The sequence below is a fragment of the Aspergillus neoniger genome (assembly GCF_003184625.1).
Source record: "Aspergillus neoniger CBS 115656 unplaced genomic scaffold BO87scaffold_41, whole genome shotgun sequence".
Taxonomy (NCBI): Eukaryota; Fungi; Ascomycota; class Eurotiomycetes; order Eurotiales; family Aspergillaceae; genus Aspergillus; species Aspergillus neoniger.
Window position 1 is genome coordinate 23,729 of NW_020291169.1, and position 16,448 is coordinate 40,176.

The 16,448-nt window shown below is 52.0% G+C and overlaps 5 protein-coding genes across 5 annotated transcripts; 2 read left to right on the forward strand and 3 right to left on the reverse strand.

Annotated features, from left to right (window-relative positions):
* Positions 1 to 2,514: 2,514 nt before the first annotated feature.
* Positions 2,515 to 3,823, reverse strand: BO87DRAFT_446668 (zinc-dependent alcohol dehydrogenase family protein; the record flags this gene model as incomplete). Its single annotated transcript, XM_025628239.1, has 2 exons — positions 3,098 to 3,823; positions 2,515 to 3,041 (listed from the first exon to the last, which is right to left on the reverse strand). The coding sequence occupies exons 1-2, from the start codon at positions 3,603 to 3,605 to the stop codon at positions 2,515 to 2,517; spliced, it is 1,035 nt and encodes a 344-aa protein (XP_025475426.1). The 5' UTR covers positions 3,606 to 3,823.
* Positions 3,824 to 4,197: 374 nt separating this feature from the next.
* BO87DRAFT_410069 (FTFMHR domain-containing protein) lies at positions 4,198 to 6,745 on the forward strand (the record flags this gene model as incomplete). The annotated part of the gene is made up of 3 exons (XM_025626293.1): positions 4,198 to 4,294; positions 4,352 to 4,403; positions 4,459 to 6,745. The coding sequence occupies 3 exons, from the start codon at positions 4,198 to 4,200 to the stop codon at positions 6,743 to 6,745; spliced, it is 2,436 nt and encodes an 811-aa protein (XP_025475427.1).
* Positions 6,746 to 6,779: 34 nt separating this feature from the next.
* Positions 6,780 to 8,280, reverse strand: BO87DRAFT_410070 (oxidoreductase). Its single transcript, XM_025626294.1, has 2 exons — positions 7,627 to 8,280; positions 6,780 to 7,576 (listed from the first exon to the last, which is right to left on the reverse strand). Exons 1-2 carry the CDS (start codon positions 8,254 to 8,256, stop codon positions 6,806 to 6,808), a joined length of 1,401 nt encoding a protein of 466 aa, XP_025475428.1. The 5' UTR covers positions 8,257 to 8,280; the 3' UTR covers positions 6,780 to 6,805.
* Positions 8,281 to 11,413: 3,133 nt separating this feature from the next.
* Positions 11,414 to 12,217, forward strand: BO87DRAFT_430027 (uncharacterized protein; the record flags this gene model as incomplete). Its single annotated transcript, XM_025627522.1, has 1 exon — positions 11,414 to 12,217. The coding sequence occupies one exon, from the start codon at positions 11,414 to 11,416 to the stop codon at positions 12,215 to 12,217; it is 804 nt and encodes a 267-aa protein (XP_025475429.1).
* Positions 12,218 to 14,240: 2,023 nt separating this feature from the next.
* BO87DRAFT_446673 (GMC family oxidoreductase) lies at positions 14,241 to 16,058 on the reverse strand (the record flags this gene model as incomplete). The annotated part of the gene is made up of 1 exon (XM_025628240.1): positions 14,241 to 16,058. One exon carries the CDS (start codon positions 16,056 to 16,058, stop codon positions 14,241 to 14,243), a length of 1,818 nt encoding a protein of 605 aa, XP_025475430.1.
* Positions 16,059 to 16,448: the final 390 nt, after the last annotated feature.

The window sequence follows — 16,448 nt, forward strand, 5'->3', positions numbered from 1 at the left end:
ATTAACCCTTTTCTCCATGTGGGTTGGTTAGCTACAGTCTGGCTGTATATTACCAGCGCTTAACATAATCCGTGAGGAACCCCTGATTTGGAGCGGTTACCCTGGTCCCATCATACATCTTTTCTTCCACGGAGTCACATATCATGTTAAATCAGTATCCGTGAATCAAGTGTACGTCAGCGTAGCAATTCCCTCATGGGGTTGACGGCAGGAGAGATATTGATGGGTTCAGGTAGCAGGATTTCTACTAACAAAAAGAACTCAACAGAACGCAGTGGGACTCCATGAAAGAGGGCCCTGTATTTCTTCGCAGTGATAAGGTCTTCATGGCTCCATTTGGCGTTAACTTTGACGATCACGTTGTAAGGGGTCAATAGGCAGGCAATAGGCATACCTGGTAAACAGGATAGTATAGCTGTGGGCTCAGAGATGAAGTTGATATCTGATTGAATACCAGTGCGATGCGAACTTCTCTAGCAAGGCGGGGTGGTCCACCAGAGCGGACTCCAGGCCGCACGATGGGGTGGAATTTTACGTCAGACAAGCCACTGATATGGAACCAATGGAATATCTCTGGTGATGATAATCCCTCAAGCTGGAGCTTGTTGAGCCTGCACACTAGGCTGCCATTACAAGAAATTTTGTGACTGGGAGAAACATTCTAGTTGAAACGCATGGTTATCACGCCGGTCCCCGACGCAATCCGCCCACACGGCAGATTACGGCCATCCTTTCACCCGTGGAAGGGGCTAGTACTATGTTCAGCCCTTCAAGATATGATGAGGCAGTCTTCCACTTCTTTCTTTAGCTACTTTCTTCATTTCATTTTCTTCTACCGCTTAGTATCACTTTCTACCCTCCCTTTTAGGTGGAAATGCCGGTCTACAAACTTCCATCCACCCCTTCAGAGACCTTTACTCATTACAAGGATTTGATTTTATTGATTATAGACATGTAGCGCTGTTTGATATGTAGTGGACGGCGCGTTGGTATACCCAGCTTTGTTACGAATAATAAATTCCCTATTGTGTGCAATGCCCGCCATGTAGTTGTACGCGGGACAGACGGGTGTATGGCAGGTCATACACTATCAGAACGGGCCGGAGACGCGCACAAGATGTGGTTACATAGGAAACTATGATCACTGTGCTGTGAGTACATGATTGACAGATTTAGCCTCGTTTTAGTTATTTCGCCTCCTGGAACTATGCTAAAGATCAACTCCAATTCCCCATGCTTGTGGAATCAATCATGAGCCTGTTCATTGCTAGGCCAGTTTGTACTACATACATTCACCTTTTTTCAATCAGACCTGTTCAGAGATGTCCCTCCATTTAGCTAGGGTTCATCTTCTTCTAGCAGTGAGACATGCGGTTACTCCAGCAACGAATAAGGGTGGGTGCAGTCTAATCAGGATGCCCCGCACATCTTTTAGGTTTCCCGCGGTTCCCGGAGCCCCAAGCGTCCATTAACATGAACTTTCTTCCACACAATCATCGCCATATACCCATCAGCCTCCTTCTACTTCTCTTCCTCTAGTACACCCCTACAATGTCTGTTGCTGCAACAGAGAAGCGACCGGAGATTATTGAGATTGCCCGGGGTCTGAATCATGTTCCCATTTGCGAGGAATACGAGCGCATGATCTCCGGCATGCTGTAGGAGACCTCATTCCATGTGCAATGCATGCACCACCTAACAGTCTCTCAGGTATAATCCCATCGTTCCCCGGTTGATGGAAGCTCGTCATCGGGCCCGCGGAGTCACTCAGGACTACAATAGCCTAGATGCGAAGTCCGTGTCCTACGAGAAGATCGCAGACGTGCGATTTGAGCTGCTGCAACAGGTGGTGGGGAGAGTCGGCTCGGGAACGTTTGTGGAACCCCCATTCAATCCAGACTATGGCTGTAACATTGTCATTGGCCGCAATTGCTTCATCAACTTCAAGTGAGTTCACCCGTATATACGACAAGCTTTTGTCGCTAACAATAAACCAGCTTCACTGCCCTCGACACCAGCTTGATCATCATTGGCGATCGCGTGCAATTTGGCCCTAACGTCAACCTCTTCACGGCCGGACATGACGTCAGTGTCCTCTCGCGCCGCAAGTTTGTCGAATTTGGCCATCCCATTCGCATCGGCGATGATTGCTGGATCGGCGGCAACGTTGTCATCTTGCCTGGGGTGACCATTGGCGAGGGCTCAACTATCGGTGCGGGTTCCGTCGTTACCAAGGATATCCCTCCTTTCTCTGTGGCTGTGGGAAATCCCTGTCGCGTGCGCAAGACCATCCCGTCAGCAGAGGAGGAGGAGCAGGACCCGAACAATCCTTACCGGAATATGGTGCGCGAAGATAGACAATAGACTGATACAGGTTAGGTGATTGAGCTTCTATAAATGAGCGGTCAAACCCAGTTCTGAAATTCTGTTCATGTAGACCAAGTATATCAATGATTCTCTAATATATGCATACCATCGCATCTATTTACCGTCCACCATAACCCTGTGCTCAGCTCAAAACTCAATGCAGACCTTGCCAACATGCTGCCCACTAGCCAGGTAGCCATAAGCCTCGACCACCTGGTCACGACTGAACTTGAACGTCTTCTCGACTGGCACGGGAAGATCCCGGTTTCCAATAAAGCGCACCGCTTCTTCCAACAGCTGCTTGGAACCCACCATAATACCACGTACCACGGCGCCCTTGCCAATAGCCAATGCAGCAACGTTCGGCATTTCCTCCTGGGAAGCCTGAGCCAGGAAACCAATCACCGCAATAGTGCCACCGTACGCGACGGCGTCGAGTGACTGCTTAATGGTTCCCGCTCCTCCGTTTTCAAAAATGTAATTTGCACCTTGGCCGTTCGTAACCTTCTGCACCTCAGCACCCCAGTTGGGCGTTTTCTTGTAGTTGATAGTATAGTCGACGCCAAACTTCTCCTTGACATGCTGGAGTTTCTCGTCAGAGGATGAGGTGATGATAGTAGTCGCGCCGGCCGCCTTGGCCAGGACAAGACCTGTGATAGACACTCCACCGGTTCCTAAACAGATCAGATACTGCAATCCCCAACAAGAGGAATTATGCATGACAACATACCCAAGAAAAGCACCGATTGGCCTGGACGCAGAGGTACGTTCCCATACAGAGCATTCCACGCCGTAACTCCGGTGCACACGACACCCGCCCACTGGGCATAGCTCAACTTGGAAGACTCTGGGATCTTGATCACAGCGTGTGCAGGCACGGAGAAGTATTCCCGCATGACACCGTCAACCGGACCACCCATGCCCCAATGCCAGCTCCTCATGGGGCCGTACGTAGTAGCGAGGTCAAAGTTGACGATAACCTTGTCTCCCTGCTGCAGTCCGGAGACACCCTCGCCGACCTCGACGATGTCACCGGCAGCATCAGAGCCCGGCACGACCTGATCCTTGACCGGGAAGGGATATTGGCCGGTGGAGATGGCAATGTCACGGAAGTTCAGGGCGACACTGCGGACTTTGATGAGGACTTCATGCTTGCCGGCGGAGGGGATGGCTTCTTGCTGTTGGACCAGCTTGTCCCAGGAATCGCGGGCGGAGAGACGAAGAACTGTTTGGGACATTTTGATAAATATTTGTATGGTGTACCAAGAGTTGTCTGTAGTCCTAAGTGATGGTACTATTGTTGCGATAGCGCGATTTTCTTTCGGTGTTGTTTGTATGTCTTGATGATTGTGAGGTCTAGTTAACAGTCTATAGTCGGCAACATTATATATTTATGTTGTCGCCGTATTTCTGCCCCAACTGGCATCGCCATAACGGTTGCGATGCGAGATAACATTATTATCAATCAAGAATTAGTACAGAACACCATCATATAAAGCTTGAAAAATATTCTAATGAGTGCCCCTCTCTAAGACGTGGTTTGCAGGAGGGTGGTTGTTGGGGTCAAAATGACACCTTGCATAATGCCGCGATTGGGGCAGAAATTAAGGTACTTTTTGCCCCAAACACTAGGAGAGTTTATGGAGTCACGCAAGCCATTATCCAATGACCGCATCTATATTGACAAAATAAGTGGGACAGCACAACATGCTGAGTCATGTCATACCCGTCCTCCTTTTCTGCCCCGATTATGCCCCAATTGCTGCCCCGAATTTCCATCCCAACCTTACCCTTCATCCGTATCTAAGCATCGATTCCATCCCATCCCGCATGGCGCCAGGAAGACCCAAAGTGCATATCCCCCCATGTACCTTCTGTGGTAAGATCTTTAATCGGTCGCACCACCTGCGGCGACATGAGCGGATTCGTAAGTGGCCCTTCACCGCATCACCCTCCAATCCGGTAGACACTGATCTTTTTGTAGATACCCAGGAAAAGCCGTTCCAATGTCACTGCGGCCGTGCATTTGCCAGACAGTAAGCCATTATCATGTAACAGCACCCTTAGTAATGTCCTGCCAACATAATGAAGGGACCTTCTGAGGCGCCATGACCGGGTATCCCACTCGTCCACGGGACTCCAGTCGCCTGCAGAGAAATCACCCAACACTGGGTCTTCGAGCGCTGGTCCGGATCAAATCGATTCAATCAACTCGTCCCTACCAGTCACTGCAGGCTTGGAAAGTGTCGTCTCGGCGCCGAATCTGTCTGCTTCGACAGTCCCATTTCCGAGTATAACCACTTCGACCGCATGGGACGAGCCATCCCAGGCACTTCCTGCTTTCTTTCCACCCCCCCTGGAAAGCTTCCCCGAAATGGAGTTGGGGCAGGACCCAATCTCCGATAACTTTGCCTTTGCATTTCCCAACTTTGTCCCCTCTCAATTTCTCAACACTGAGATCTCTCTCTCAGATCTACTCGAGCAGTTTCCCGCACAGGGGCAGGAGTCGCAGGGACCACGGCCGTCTTCAACGCCAGCTGGTCTGCCCGCTGCCTCTCCCGACGACACAACAGACTACCCTAGTGACTTGCCTGATCCTAAGTACCGGTTACAGCGACGATTGCCATCGTTAGATGATCAGCCGCACAAAAGTGGCCTGGATGCGCAGCTCGACGCGGCAGGATGTCCGTGGGCAATCTCCGCTGTCGCTTACAAGATCATCGTGGACAAATTGACCGCGAAGCGAACCGCCTTGAGTGAATTCTTATTACCATCCAGGTGCGCTCTCGTGCGGTATCTGGAAGGCTACTTCCGAGGATTTCATGATCACCTTCCGTTCCTGCATGTGCCTACCTTCCGCGCAGAGACTGTCGAATTGGAGCTCCTCCTTGCGATGGCGGCTGTCGGAGCCTTGCACCGCTTCGAGCATCACAAGGGCCACCAGTTATACGTTGCAGCGAGGTCCTTGATCGATCAGAACACACAGGATCGTCGTCGCAAACTGGTTGGCCAATTAGTCGGCCGTTCGCCAGGGTCTGCAGCATATACCAGTCCTTTTTCAGACAGTCGCCGCAATCCGAGAAACCCAGCCAGTGCAGATGAGATGGCCGAAGAGAACACCAGTGAACTTCAGCGAGCACAAGCCTTGATCGTTCTGACAGCCATGAGCTCCTGGGGCGAGGAAGTACTTGCGCAGGATAGTCTAGCGATGAGCAGCCAGTTGGCGGTGCTCGTGCGGACTCTGGGAATCCAAGACACGGACAACTGTGCAGACGCCGAACTGAGCTGGCCGGCGTGGGTGGCACACCAACAGCGGCGACGCACCTTCTTGATCGCATACATCGTCTTTAACCTGCAGAGCATCATCTTCAACATTCCACCGCAGATTCTTACCAGCGAGGTGGCCGTGTGTCTGCCATCCTGCGAATCAGAATGGAGGGCCTCATCACCCGCTGCGTGGGAGCGACATCGCGCCGTGTCCCGACTACATGAACGCGCATTCACCTCGACACTCAACGACCTTCTCAACGGAAACGATATTACCAACCATAGTCTCATATCTCCATTCTCCAATTATATCCTCATTCACGGCCTGGTGCAGCGCATCTACTTTGAGCGACAAGCCGCCGGTGGCAGTTTACGCGGCCAGCTCATAGAATCCCTCGAATCTGCACTGAAGCACTGGCAAGCCAGCTGGGAGAGCACCTGGGAGTCCAGTCTGGACCCATATTCTCCCAAGGGACCTTTGGGTTTCAACGCGACCGCACTGCTCCGACTGGCTTACATCCGCTTGAATTGCCGAACAGGGCTCTGCCATGAACTCCTCTCTAGCGGTACGACTCGGCTTAAATCACTCGTTTCTTCAACACCACCACCGAACCATATCAGTCGTTCTCCTTCCCTCGATCGCGCTATTCTCCAGTGCATTCACGCGCTGAGCATCCCTGTGCGGGTGGGAATTCCCTACGTCGCGCGTACACAGACCTTGGACTGGAGCGTGCAACACTCCATTTGTCACCTTGAGTGTGCGGTGCTATTGATACGGTGGATGCAGATACTGTCTATTGCGGTGACAGCAAGCGGGATGGGCAGTCTGCGGGAGGATGAACGGAAGCTGCTCCGCATGGTGGAGTACTTGATTCAGGAGACACATTGCGTGGAGGAGGACGCCAAGGATGGAGAGAGCGAAGCGCAGAAGATCCAGCGGCTGGCGAGGATGACCGCGCAGGTATGGGCGGAGATATCAAGCGGGATTCATGTCTTTGATCTGGTTCGGAGGATTGGCGAGGCGTTGGGGGGTATTGCGGACATGCTAACGGGGGAAGGGGGTAGTGAGACATATTGTCTCTCCTCCAGCGCTGGAAGTGTGAGTCGGTAAGGGAAACGAATTGATTAACATCGGTTTATACTATCGGAATTATCATAGCACCACCATGAGTTACTTCAACGACGGCAGCGCCAAGGCAAAGACATTTTCCGGGTCAAACCTCTCCTTCAGCTCGCGCACCACCTCCGCATTGGTACCAAACGCCTTTTTGACCGCCTCATCTGGCTTCATGCTCGCCAATCTCATCAAAGACACATACGCCGTGGACAAAACATTATCCTCGTCGACCTGCGCAACCTCATTGGCCGTCTTGACCGCCCACTCCTCGGATGTGCCCGCATTTTGCTCATCCGTAGCACATCCGAGAATCTCAAGCATATAATGAGGCTCCCTCGTTGCAAATACGGAATGCTCGAGCTTGCTTGCATCTTCACCAGCAGAATGTCCCCGCAGCTGATGGATTGAGAGCATCGTGCCCCGATCCGACGGCATCGATGCCACGTTCCGCCCAATCACCTCTGCCACAGCGGGGTTGATGCGCCGGATGTTATGCGTCTGGAGGGAGCCATATACAGCTTCAGGGACGAGGGCACCATTGCCTTTGGTATAGTCCGGAACGGTCGTGGGGGCGACGGTGTTTATAAGAAGAGGGGCAAGGGAGGAGATTTTCTCGACCCATCGTTGGCCCTCTTCCAGGCCGGGGTGGTTCCATGTGAAGAGCACAGCAAAAACGCGACCGTGAGGACTGTTGAGGGCGGCCTGCTGCAGGGTCACTGGGGGAGGAAGGCCCTCTGTGTTGAGGAGGTCCTCGTAGGCGGCATTGAAAGTGATGATGGTCTGGGCGATATCAGAGGAGTCGAAGATGATAGCGCCGGCGAGGAGCTATACTTCCAGTTTAGATAATATATAATACGGGGAAGAAGAGAAGATACCTTTGTAAGCGGATAGACCCTGATAGTAACATCGACAATGATGCCAAAGATGCCCCCTGCACCACGGATACCACGCAGGAGTGACTCATCAGCCACAACGAATTCCCCGTTAGCATCCACCACTGTGGCTTCTAGGATTTGATCGACCCCCAGTCCCCACTGAGACGAAAAGGGGCCATATCCGCCATACATGGCCCAGCCGACATATCCGACGCTGGGTATAGAACCGGTTGGAGTGCCCAGCCCCTCCTCCCAGAGAATACTAGCAAGTTCACCCTGAAGAATTCCTCCCTGGACCGTAGCGGACTGACGATCCAAGCCGACTGTAACGGCCGTCAAGGCGCGCAGGTCGATGAGGAGGGCGCCATCTACAACGGAGCGACCCTCGAGATTGTGGCCGCCCGAGCGAACGGTGAAGGGTACGGCATGAGACTTGGCGAATTTGACGAGCGCGGCGACATCAGCGGGAGACTGGGGCTGCACGATGGCGAGCGGACGGGCGTTGATACCGGCGATCCACCCCCGGCTGGCTGTGGGCACATACTCGGCGGAGGTGGGCGGGATGTAGCCAATGCTGGGGTGTGAAAGGAGAAAGGCCTCCAGGGCTGTTAATTGTGCGGAGCTGGTCATGGCGACAACAATATTGCTTTTTAGCAAAAGAGGATGAGGACTGAACGAAAGAAGTGTTCATGATTGATTTATAACAATTAAAAGAGGGGTCGTGTAAGGCTGTCCAGCGGCTGACAGCCATGCAGTCATCAATTAGTTAGTAGATTGCTTAAGGTTGGCTGGGACAGGCGGACCGTTGTTCCATATCTCACCTCATCATCCCCAGCATCGTAGATGCTCTATTGTGTATTCACCCATCTGAATGCCATTGTGGTGCTGCCCTCAGGTCGCGGACAATTGTTCCAAGTCCAAACCCAATCCCGTCGTCCAATAGCCTGAGCCTTGAACGTTTCCTGATGCAGTTAATACTGGGTTGGTATCAGCACTACTGGGTAGTAGATTGCTCGGACCTCGTTCCTGTTAGTCTATAATTGGTCGATCCGTCTGGCCCGAGGAACTTTGGTAGGGGTTTTGTGGGTCACTGAATTTTTTGAATCTTTTGGGGCTGTTGCAGCCTTGTGAGTCGGTATGTCAATGGAAGTCTGTCGGTATATTAGTGCATAATATACATAAGACTTCAACACCTTGATGTGTAATATAGTTATTCAAGAAATATTATTCAGCTGCCGTGCTTTTAGAACCCCTATACGAGGAGATTTCCCTGTTCTAAGAAATGAGGCTCTCTGACTCCGATTCCTACCAATTTCGCCTTAGAGATTCACAGGATAGCTGGCGTGAAGCAGGCCATAATGAAACTTGTTGCACTATAAATGCGACAAACACGAACCTAGGTGAATAATAACTTCGGATGTGGTATTTGGGAAATCCCGTGGGATGTGTTTCCGTTTATTGTGTATGACCTGAAGAAAAGCTGATCAATGCTCATGACACATATCGCTCGGCTCTACATCTTGTGTCACTATCTTGAAATAGAGAACAAAACGTGTAAAGATAATGAAAACTGCATATACATGGACACTAAGCTATCTGCGTCAGCGTGAAGAAACATATCCGTCCAAAGAATAATCCTTTTGTCTGGAGAACGAAGCTCGGCTGAAGCTGGCTACTCTGACACGGTTGATCAACTGACAGTGTCAAGAAGTGGTGATATATGCTGATTAAAGGTTCTGCCAAACTTCAGGCATCCAAGCACATATGTGCAAGTGGGCATATAATAGTCCCTGAAGCGGATTTACGGCCGGTTGCCCTGAAATTGAGCATGGCCAAGACTTACCACGCAAATTAAAGGCACTTTCGGACCTACACTACATACGCTAGCTGTGATTTATGTCTCACCTTAGTTCCAACGACAAGGGCGTATACTAACCTGCTGTGCAGGGATTTGTCGCCCTCCGTCGTTGAAGCTGCAGTATATCGTTTTGGTCTACTAAGAATTCATACCTACTCTGCGAGATAGCCCTGCAATATCGGGAGCATGAGCTGCCCATAAGAGCACAGGGAACCGACACTGCCCTACATGGTGTCACTTATTGTCGCAGCTTCCCCTTGTGCGGGACCGCGGCAGCCGAGCTAACCCTAGGCGCGAGCAATTGACTCGACAACTTACTCGGCTGGAGAATAGTCGCATGTTCAGGACCGGGAAATGCCACGAGCCAAGGGCACTTAGTTCTTGATCCAGAGGCACGCTTTGCCTACTTTGAAGTACTTTAGTGGCATCGATTGTGGAGCAAAATGTAGTCAGCGGAAGTTCGGAAAATGACTAAACTGATAGGAGTAACTTGTAACGCCCCAAAACATGGATAAGCTCACAACCGTCATAAAGCCTGCATCGTACCTACGTCAGTAGCGTAGTCATTGCCGCTTTTATCATTCATTTTGCTCTGTGGACCCTCGTTGCCGGAGTGATACCGTGGAGGGTTAACTGGTGCGCAGATCTGTCAGTCTCAACCCTCGAGCCGAAGATGATCGGCAGGAGGCCACGCCAGCTTTCCCCATCAACAGTCAGAAGTGTATCGCTACCACAGCCGCCACCCCGACCTCCCAGAACAAGCTCCAATGAGGGCTTCTTGACCTCATGTGGCTGGGACCCTTTGACTTTGCATCATTCGCCTGGTCCTTAATTGCAACACCCTGGAGAGCGACAGGGTCCAGGCGCTTTGGGTAGGCACCACGGAGTCACGAGTTATTTTCGAATAACTGATCTGCTATTCAGAGTCATCAAAGCACATGGTATCTGCGTCGAAATTAAGTTAACAGGAGGCTTGCATTCGGGGAAAATCCATCGCGCAGCATCGCTACCACGCCGGCGACATGGTGAATGACAGTTCTCCTACTACTTTTGTACCGGCATTACCTAAACACAATAGAAATTCACGATTCCAGCCTTGCAGGTCGTCCGGTGGAATCAAAATCGTGGACACTGTTGAGTCAATGTGGCCAACACGGCCGAACAGTTAGCTTCAGCCCACGTCTGGCCCAGGCACAGGCGAAGAGCAGCAGCGTTTCGCTTCCATTGTCGACAGGATTGTCCCGAGATGTCTCTCTGATTGGACATAGATTATCGATCTGATATCCCACGACCAGTTTTCTCCAGGGATGGCTGGAGGGATGATCGACACAGCCTGTTCTGGTCCCACCTTCAAGTGCCGATCAGTCACAGACAACTCACCAGGGACCCAGATACAGCGGAAAACGTGCAGTGTGGCTGGTACAATGATACAACAAGACATCCTCTCAGGCAATACTGAAACTGTTGTAACTTCACTGAGATTTCCTGTTTCTCTGGATTGCCGCCTTATCAACTCCACGTCACAACATGCTCTCAAACGCTGCCAGTGCCCCTTGCACTGGCTGCAAAGCTTAGACAATGGGCATTCAGCAACAATGTATTCCAATTGGTTTCGTCATGAGCCGTCCTCGCTGATCGCTCCACTCGGCAACTGAGGACCTGGAGTGGCCTAACCTCGCAAGCAAACCCCCATGGTACCTCGACGGTGCCGAACTCGGAGAGAACCATTCCAGGTGCTCTGTAACCTACTAACCTCCCACGTTGAACGATGATCCTTCCTCAGGAAGGTGTATGGCTAGGCGTTTCAGGGCAGCTGGGCACATTATAAAAGACTGTCTCTGTCCGCTCCTTGTGATAACATCCTCACAGCCCAATCACTCTGGAATCAACACTCAAAAGTCATTCTCTCTTCCATATCTTAAATTCAAAATGAAGCTTACCGGAGCTGTCTTGGCCAGCCTTGTCGGCTGCGTCGCTGCCCTGCCCCCGGCGCCTTTCTTCAACGGCCCTCCTCCTCCCTCTGGCTCCGTGGCTCCCGCTCCTGAGGAATCTTCTTTGCCTCCTCCGCCTCCTCCCAGCTCCGTCTCCGGTGCTCCTCCCTCCGCGACCCCCGAGCCCTACGAGAAGCGCCAGTTTGGTGGCCCGTTTGGTGGCCCCCAGCCTTCCGGTCCCCCCGCTGGTCCCTCCGGTTCTTTCGGCCCCGCCCCCTCCGGCTCCTCTGAAGGGTTTGGTAGACGTCAGTTCGATGGCTTTGGCGGCTTCGGTGGTCCCTTCGACTCTGCTCCTTCCGCTACTCCCTCCGCCTTCCCCGGATCCGGCTTCGACTTCGAGGAGCGTCAGTTCCCCGGTCCCGTTGAGTCCGCCCCCGCTGGGCCCCCTCCCTCCGGCACTCCTTCTCCCGTCCCATTCGGTGACTTCGGTGGCTTCGACAAGCGTCAGCTCGGTGGTGTCGTCCAGTCTGCCCCCGCGGGCGCTCCCTCTGGTGCCCCCGGCCCTGCCCCCTCTGAGGGCCCCGGAGGATTCGGTGGCTTCGGAGGCTTCAAGCGCCAGTTCGGATCTCCTGCAGAGGGACACGAACAGGGCCCTGATGGCCAGGCTCCCCCCTTCCCCAGTGGCGTCCCTTCCTTCGCTCCTTCCCCGGTCCCTACCCCGTCGGGTGCCATTGAGGAGCGCCAGTTCGGTGGATTCCCTACCCCGACTCCTGTCCCCAGCGGCCCCGCTGGTGGCTGGTAAGCAGCTTATATCATCGATATGGGACACGGTGATCCACGTGCAGCATAGCCCTTAGATGTGCTGCTCATATGGAAATATGTAGCCACAATGTCGAGAAATAGGCTCGCTGTGCTGCGAAATGTATATTGGTGGACTTGAAGGCTTGAATATGTGTTATGTGAATTAATTCTGCTTTATGTGTTAATGTCTTTCATTCATTAAACTTTTGGCCAGAAATGGTCCGTGCATGTTCCTAAAGATTCAACAATGTAGAACATATCTTTTTGCAGATATACAATGCGGCTACTGCAGTCACTCACACCAGAGACTGTAACGGAGATTGTAATGATCTTCTTGGCTGGGATTGGGGCACATGAACCAACCAATTCAAGTTAGAGTTTCCGAGCTTTCAAGATCCGTAGCTAAAATGTATAAATCAGACTAACCTAGTGCTCATTGGCGCGGTCCTCTTCTGGGCCAGGAGCTGCTGCGCGAATGTCCAATGTTATCACCGAAAACCCCACATCCTAGATGATCATTTCAGCTTTCTGACCGAGACAAGCTTTCGGCAATCGATTACGAGAATTGTTCTCCGCGGAGATTGACTGTTTGACACGACAGAAAATCATCTCCGCAAATGTTCGTCGCCGACGACACTAATTGAAGGTTGAAGATGGCAGTTGAGTGCGCCCGGGAGTTCCCAACACGAAACAGATGGTCACCTTTGCCACAACTGTTTGAAATTGCCCATGGACGATCCGCTCTTGTATGTAGAGCGTAGTAGCGATTTTCGTGAAGTGTTTGATGGAACATATGTGGGTATTCGTGCTTCTATAACAGTTGACGAAAATTGCACATTGTGCGCAATAGCCGTGGAAGCCATCCAAAGCCGATCATATCAGGACGGAAAACCGAGAGCGAAACGCTTTATATCCAACTTTCGTGTCGAACATGTTTCTAGTCTACCCTAAGGAACACCGGCTTGACCAGCCAATGCCAACGAATTTTGGCTTACCCGACTGATATTCTGGATGCATTTTCGGGTATTTCGTCCGTCATATGCCTTGAGAGTATGAGATGACGGATATGGAGAACTCCTCGCCAAAGAAAGAACACTTTCCAAGCTGGTCCTGTGCGGGCTGGATGTGTTCTATACATTATATGTCCATTGATACATCTGCCCTCGCACCGCCTTGGCCGAAGGAGATGTTTACACCATTCAAAATAATATTCTTGGAGTCGAATGACAATGGAGTGACTGTCTATCAGCCTCTGAATCCTTTTCCTGCCGATTATTTCCGATGGGAGATGCCTACTTTCTGACAGGGACACATTCCTCCAAAACTTGCCACGGCGAGAAGAATGCTATGTTAAAAGGGCGTGGCATTCTGCATTTTTATAATCTGTATTTTCCGGCCACGAGATTTCCTACGAACACCGCCCCGATTCTCTAGACCATGGTGATTCAACTCTTACGCCATTATTTAAGGCCCATGGCGTGCCGTGTGGTATCATTGCTAAATGCAGGTACGTGTTTTTGTGCTCTGCAAAGGTTTTACGCCGAAGCTCTGTGGTGGGAAACGATATAGTCGATTGAATCGAATTCGAGTTTGACGAGTTCACTCGCGTCCTCTTCTTCCTTCTTTTACATCCCCGTAATGGGCTCTGGGAAAGAGTTGCTCTGAGTATCATCACATGGGAAGCATTTGAGAGCGCGCGGCTAGAGTGGGAGGACATCCTCCTAGCGTAAGCTGATACTTATATGTTCAGAAGGAAGGAAAGCAACCTTAGGCTTTTCAGGCGGTCATAGCCATCTGATTAATGAAGCCTCTATGGATCCATGTGACGAATAATGCTATCGAATTTGTATGGGCTTATGTGTGCGAATTATGTGATAGTAATTGCAATAAGCGAACGTCTATTCATGTAATCCTGTCTATGTAATCTAATAATTCTAGCCATTCTATCATAACCCCCTACCATCTGAAAAGGACTTCTAACATCCTCAGTCTAAGTATGTCCTCTGCCATCTCCATAATACCCCTCACTGCATAGAAGCGTAATCCGCCAAGACGGCATCCGCAATCTTCAAGGCCATGGCATAGAAAACCGTCATAACATGGGACGACATCTGCGTAGGGGGAATAGAACCATCGATGACTCGCAGTCCCTGCACACCATACACACGGGCAGCATTGTCGACAACACCGCCCATCTCCTTCGGCATCATGGAGCAAGTACCCACACCATGGTAGTTAGGGCGGAAGTTGTACGGGATATACTCAACCCAGGCGCTCAAGTCGGCATCATACGCGAGGTTGTCACCGGGAATAGTCTCTCCAGCGAAATAAGTTTGCATGGCACCGGAGTTGGAGATGTTGCGGGCCAGCTGAGTGGCGGCAGCCTGGCCGAGCAGGTCAAGCTCGTTGAGGAAGTACTGAGGGTCGTAGGCGAAATGGCGGAGGTAGGGGTCCTTGTCGAGGATGTGGACGTATCCTCTAGTGAAGGGCAGAAGATCCCACACATCGAAACTGGCCACACCGGCCGTGTCGAGGAAGAGTTCCGAGTATGCGACATTGTCCTTGACGATCCAGTCGCGGTAGTTCTCGTACTGGATGAGCAAAGCGGTGGTGTTGTGGAATCCGTCACGGGCGACGGCCTCTTCGGCCCACTGCTCCAACTTGGTGTTGAGCAGCTCATGGGCCTTTTCGGCGTAGTCGCCAAAGGTCTCGTTGAAGGTAGCGAACCAAGCGGCCTGTCCCTGTCCGGCACCGGCGGAGGTAATGCGTGAGCGGACGGTAGAGGTGGTCTGGTCCTGAAGGTTGAGACCGACGGGCAGGTCAACGACGGTGTCAATTCCAAGAGGCTCTAGAATGGACTTCATTCCGATACCGGAATATTCGAGGATGGTGGGAGAGACAGCGGATCCAGCGGCCAGGAGGACCTCGTGCTTAGCGTAGACGTTGTGGGTGTTGCCCTTGTGGGTGCCGAATTCCACGCCAACGGCACGAGGTGTGGTAGCGTTCTGGCTGAGCAGGACCTTTCCAACATACTGTCCAGTGAGGACTTGCAGGTTGGGACGCTGGTAGTTGGGGAGGAGCCATTCGCGAGCGGCATCAGAGCGCACTTGGTCTTCGTGCAAGGTGTTGGGGAACATGGACACACCATGGGGGTCACCGCATCCCAAGTCCTTCTTGGTGGGAACGCCCCTGTCTTCGACAGCGCTCATGAGAGCCTTGACGATGGGGGAGTAGTCATCACCGGTATCGCGGGGTCCGGAGTGGACAGTACCATTGAGACCATGGCAGGATGCATTAAAGTAGTGGCCAGCAGCAATCTGTTGGGCATTTGGTGCGCGAGCACGCTCAGCCTGGAGGGAGTAGGCGGCTACGCTGTCCCAGTTCCAGCCCTCATTTCCGAAGACGGTCTCCCACGAGTCAACTTGTGCCTTGTGGGGGCGAGTCCAGGTGCCACCGTTGACGAGGGTAGAGCCACCGAGACCATTTCCGGAGCGGATCAGCGCAGTCTGATTGTTGGTGGCGAGTTCGACAGTCTCGTAGGCGCGGTCCACACTGCTGCCAAAAATGTCACCGTAAGCGTTCAGATCCTCAATGATAGGACCTCTGTCAGACTCGTAGGAGCCACTTTCGATGACAAGCACAGTGATATTGGGGTTCTCCGTCAGACGGGCAGCAGTGGTGAGTCCAGTCAGACCTCCACCAGCGATGATGTAGTCGACAGTGCGGCCGGTAACATCCTTGGGGTCAGTCAGGAGGCTGGCTTCAATGCCATTGCTCCTGATGTAGTGTGGGAGGGCTGCAGCGAGGGAGACCACAAGCGAGCTCACAAAAAGAGTTTGCATGATGGGCAGATGAGGGGAGAATGAGAGAGGAAAGGCTGGTTGCTGCTCAGAAGGTGACAGGAGGACCGAACCAGGTTACTTATACGCTCGAGGCAATGGTCCAGAACTAAGTTGTTCGATAATCCAATTCCTCTGCTTTCCAACAAGCCATCCTCATATTGCATATTGATAGGGGCTGTGAGCTGAATCTCATCCTCCGTGTGCTCAGCCGTCGGCATCCCGAACACATTAATCCGAAGCCATTATCCTGGATAGTAAAGAAGCGAATCCTTAGACAGGTGGTGGGGCGCAGAATTGGCGTCCTGATCCTTTGCCTCTCTCATTCTGTAGAGGCTGTGTCCTGCTCGTAGTGCCCAGTTAGCCCCATAATAGCTCACGGCCTAATGCTGA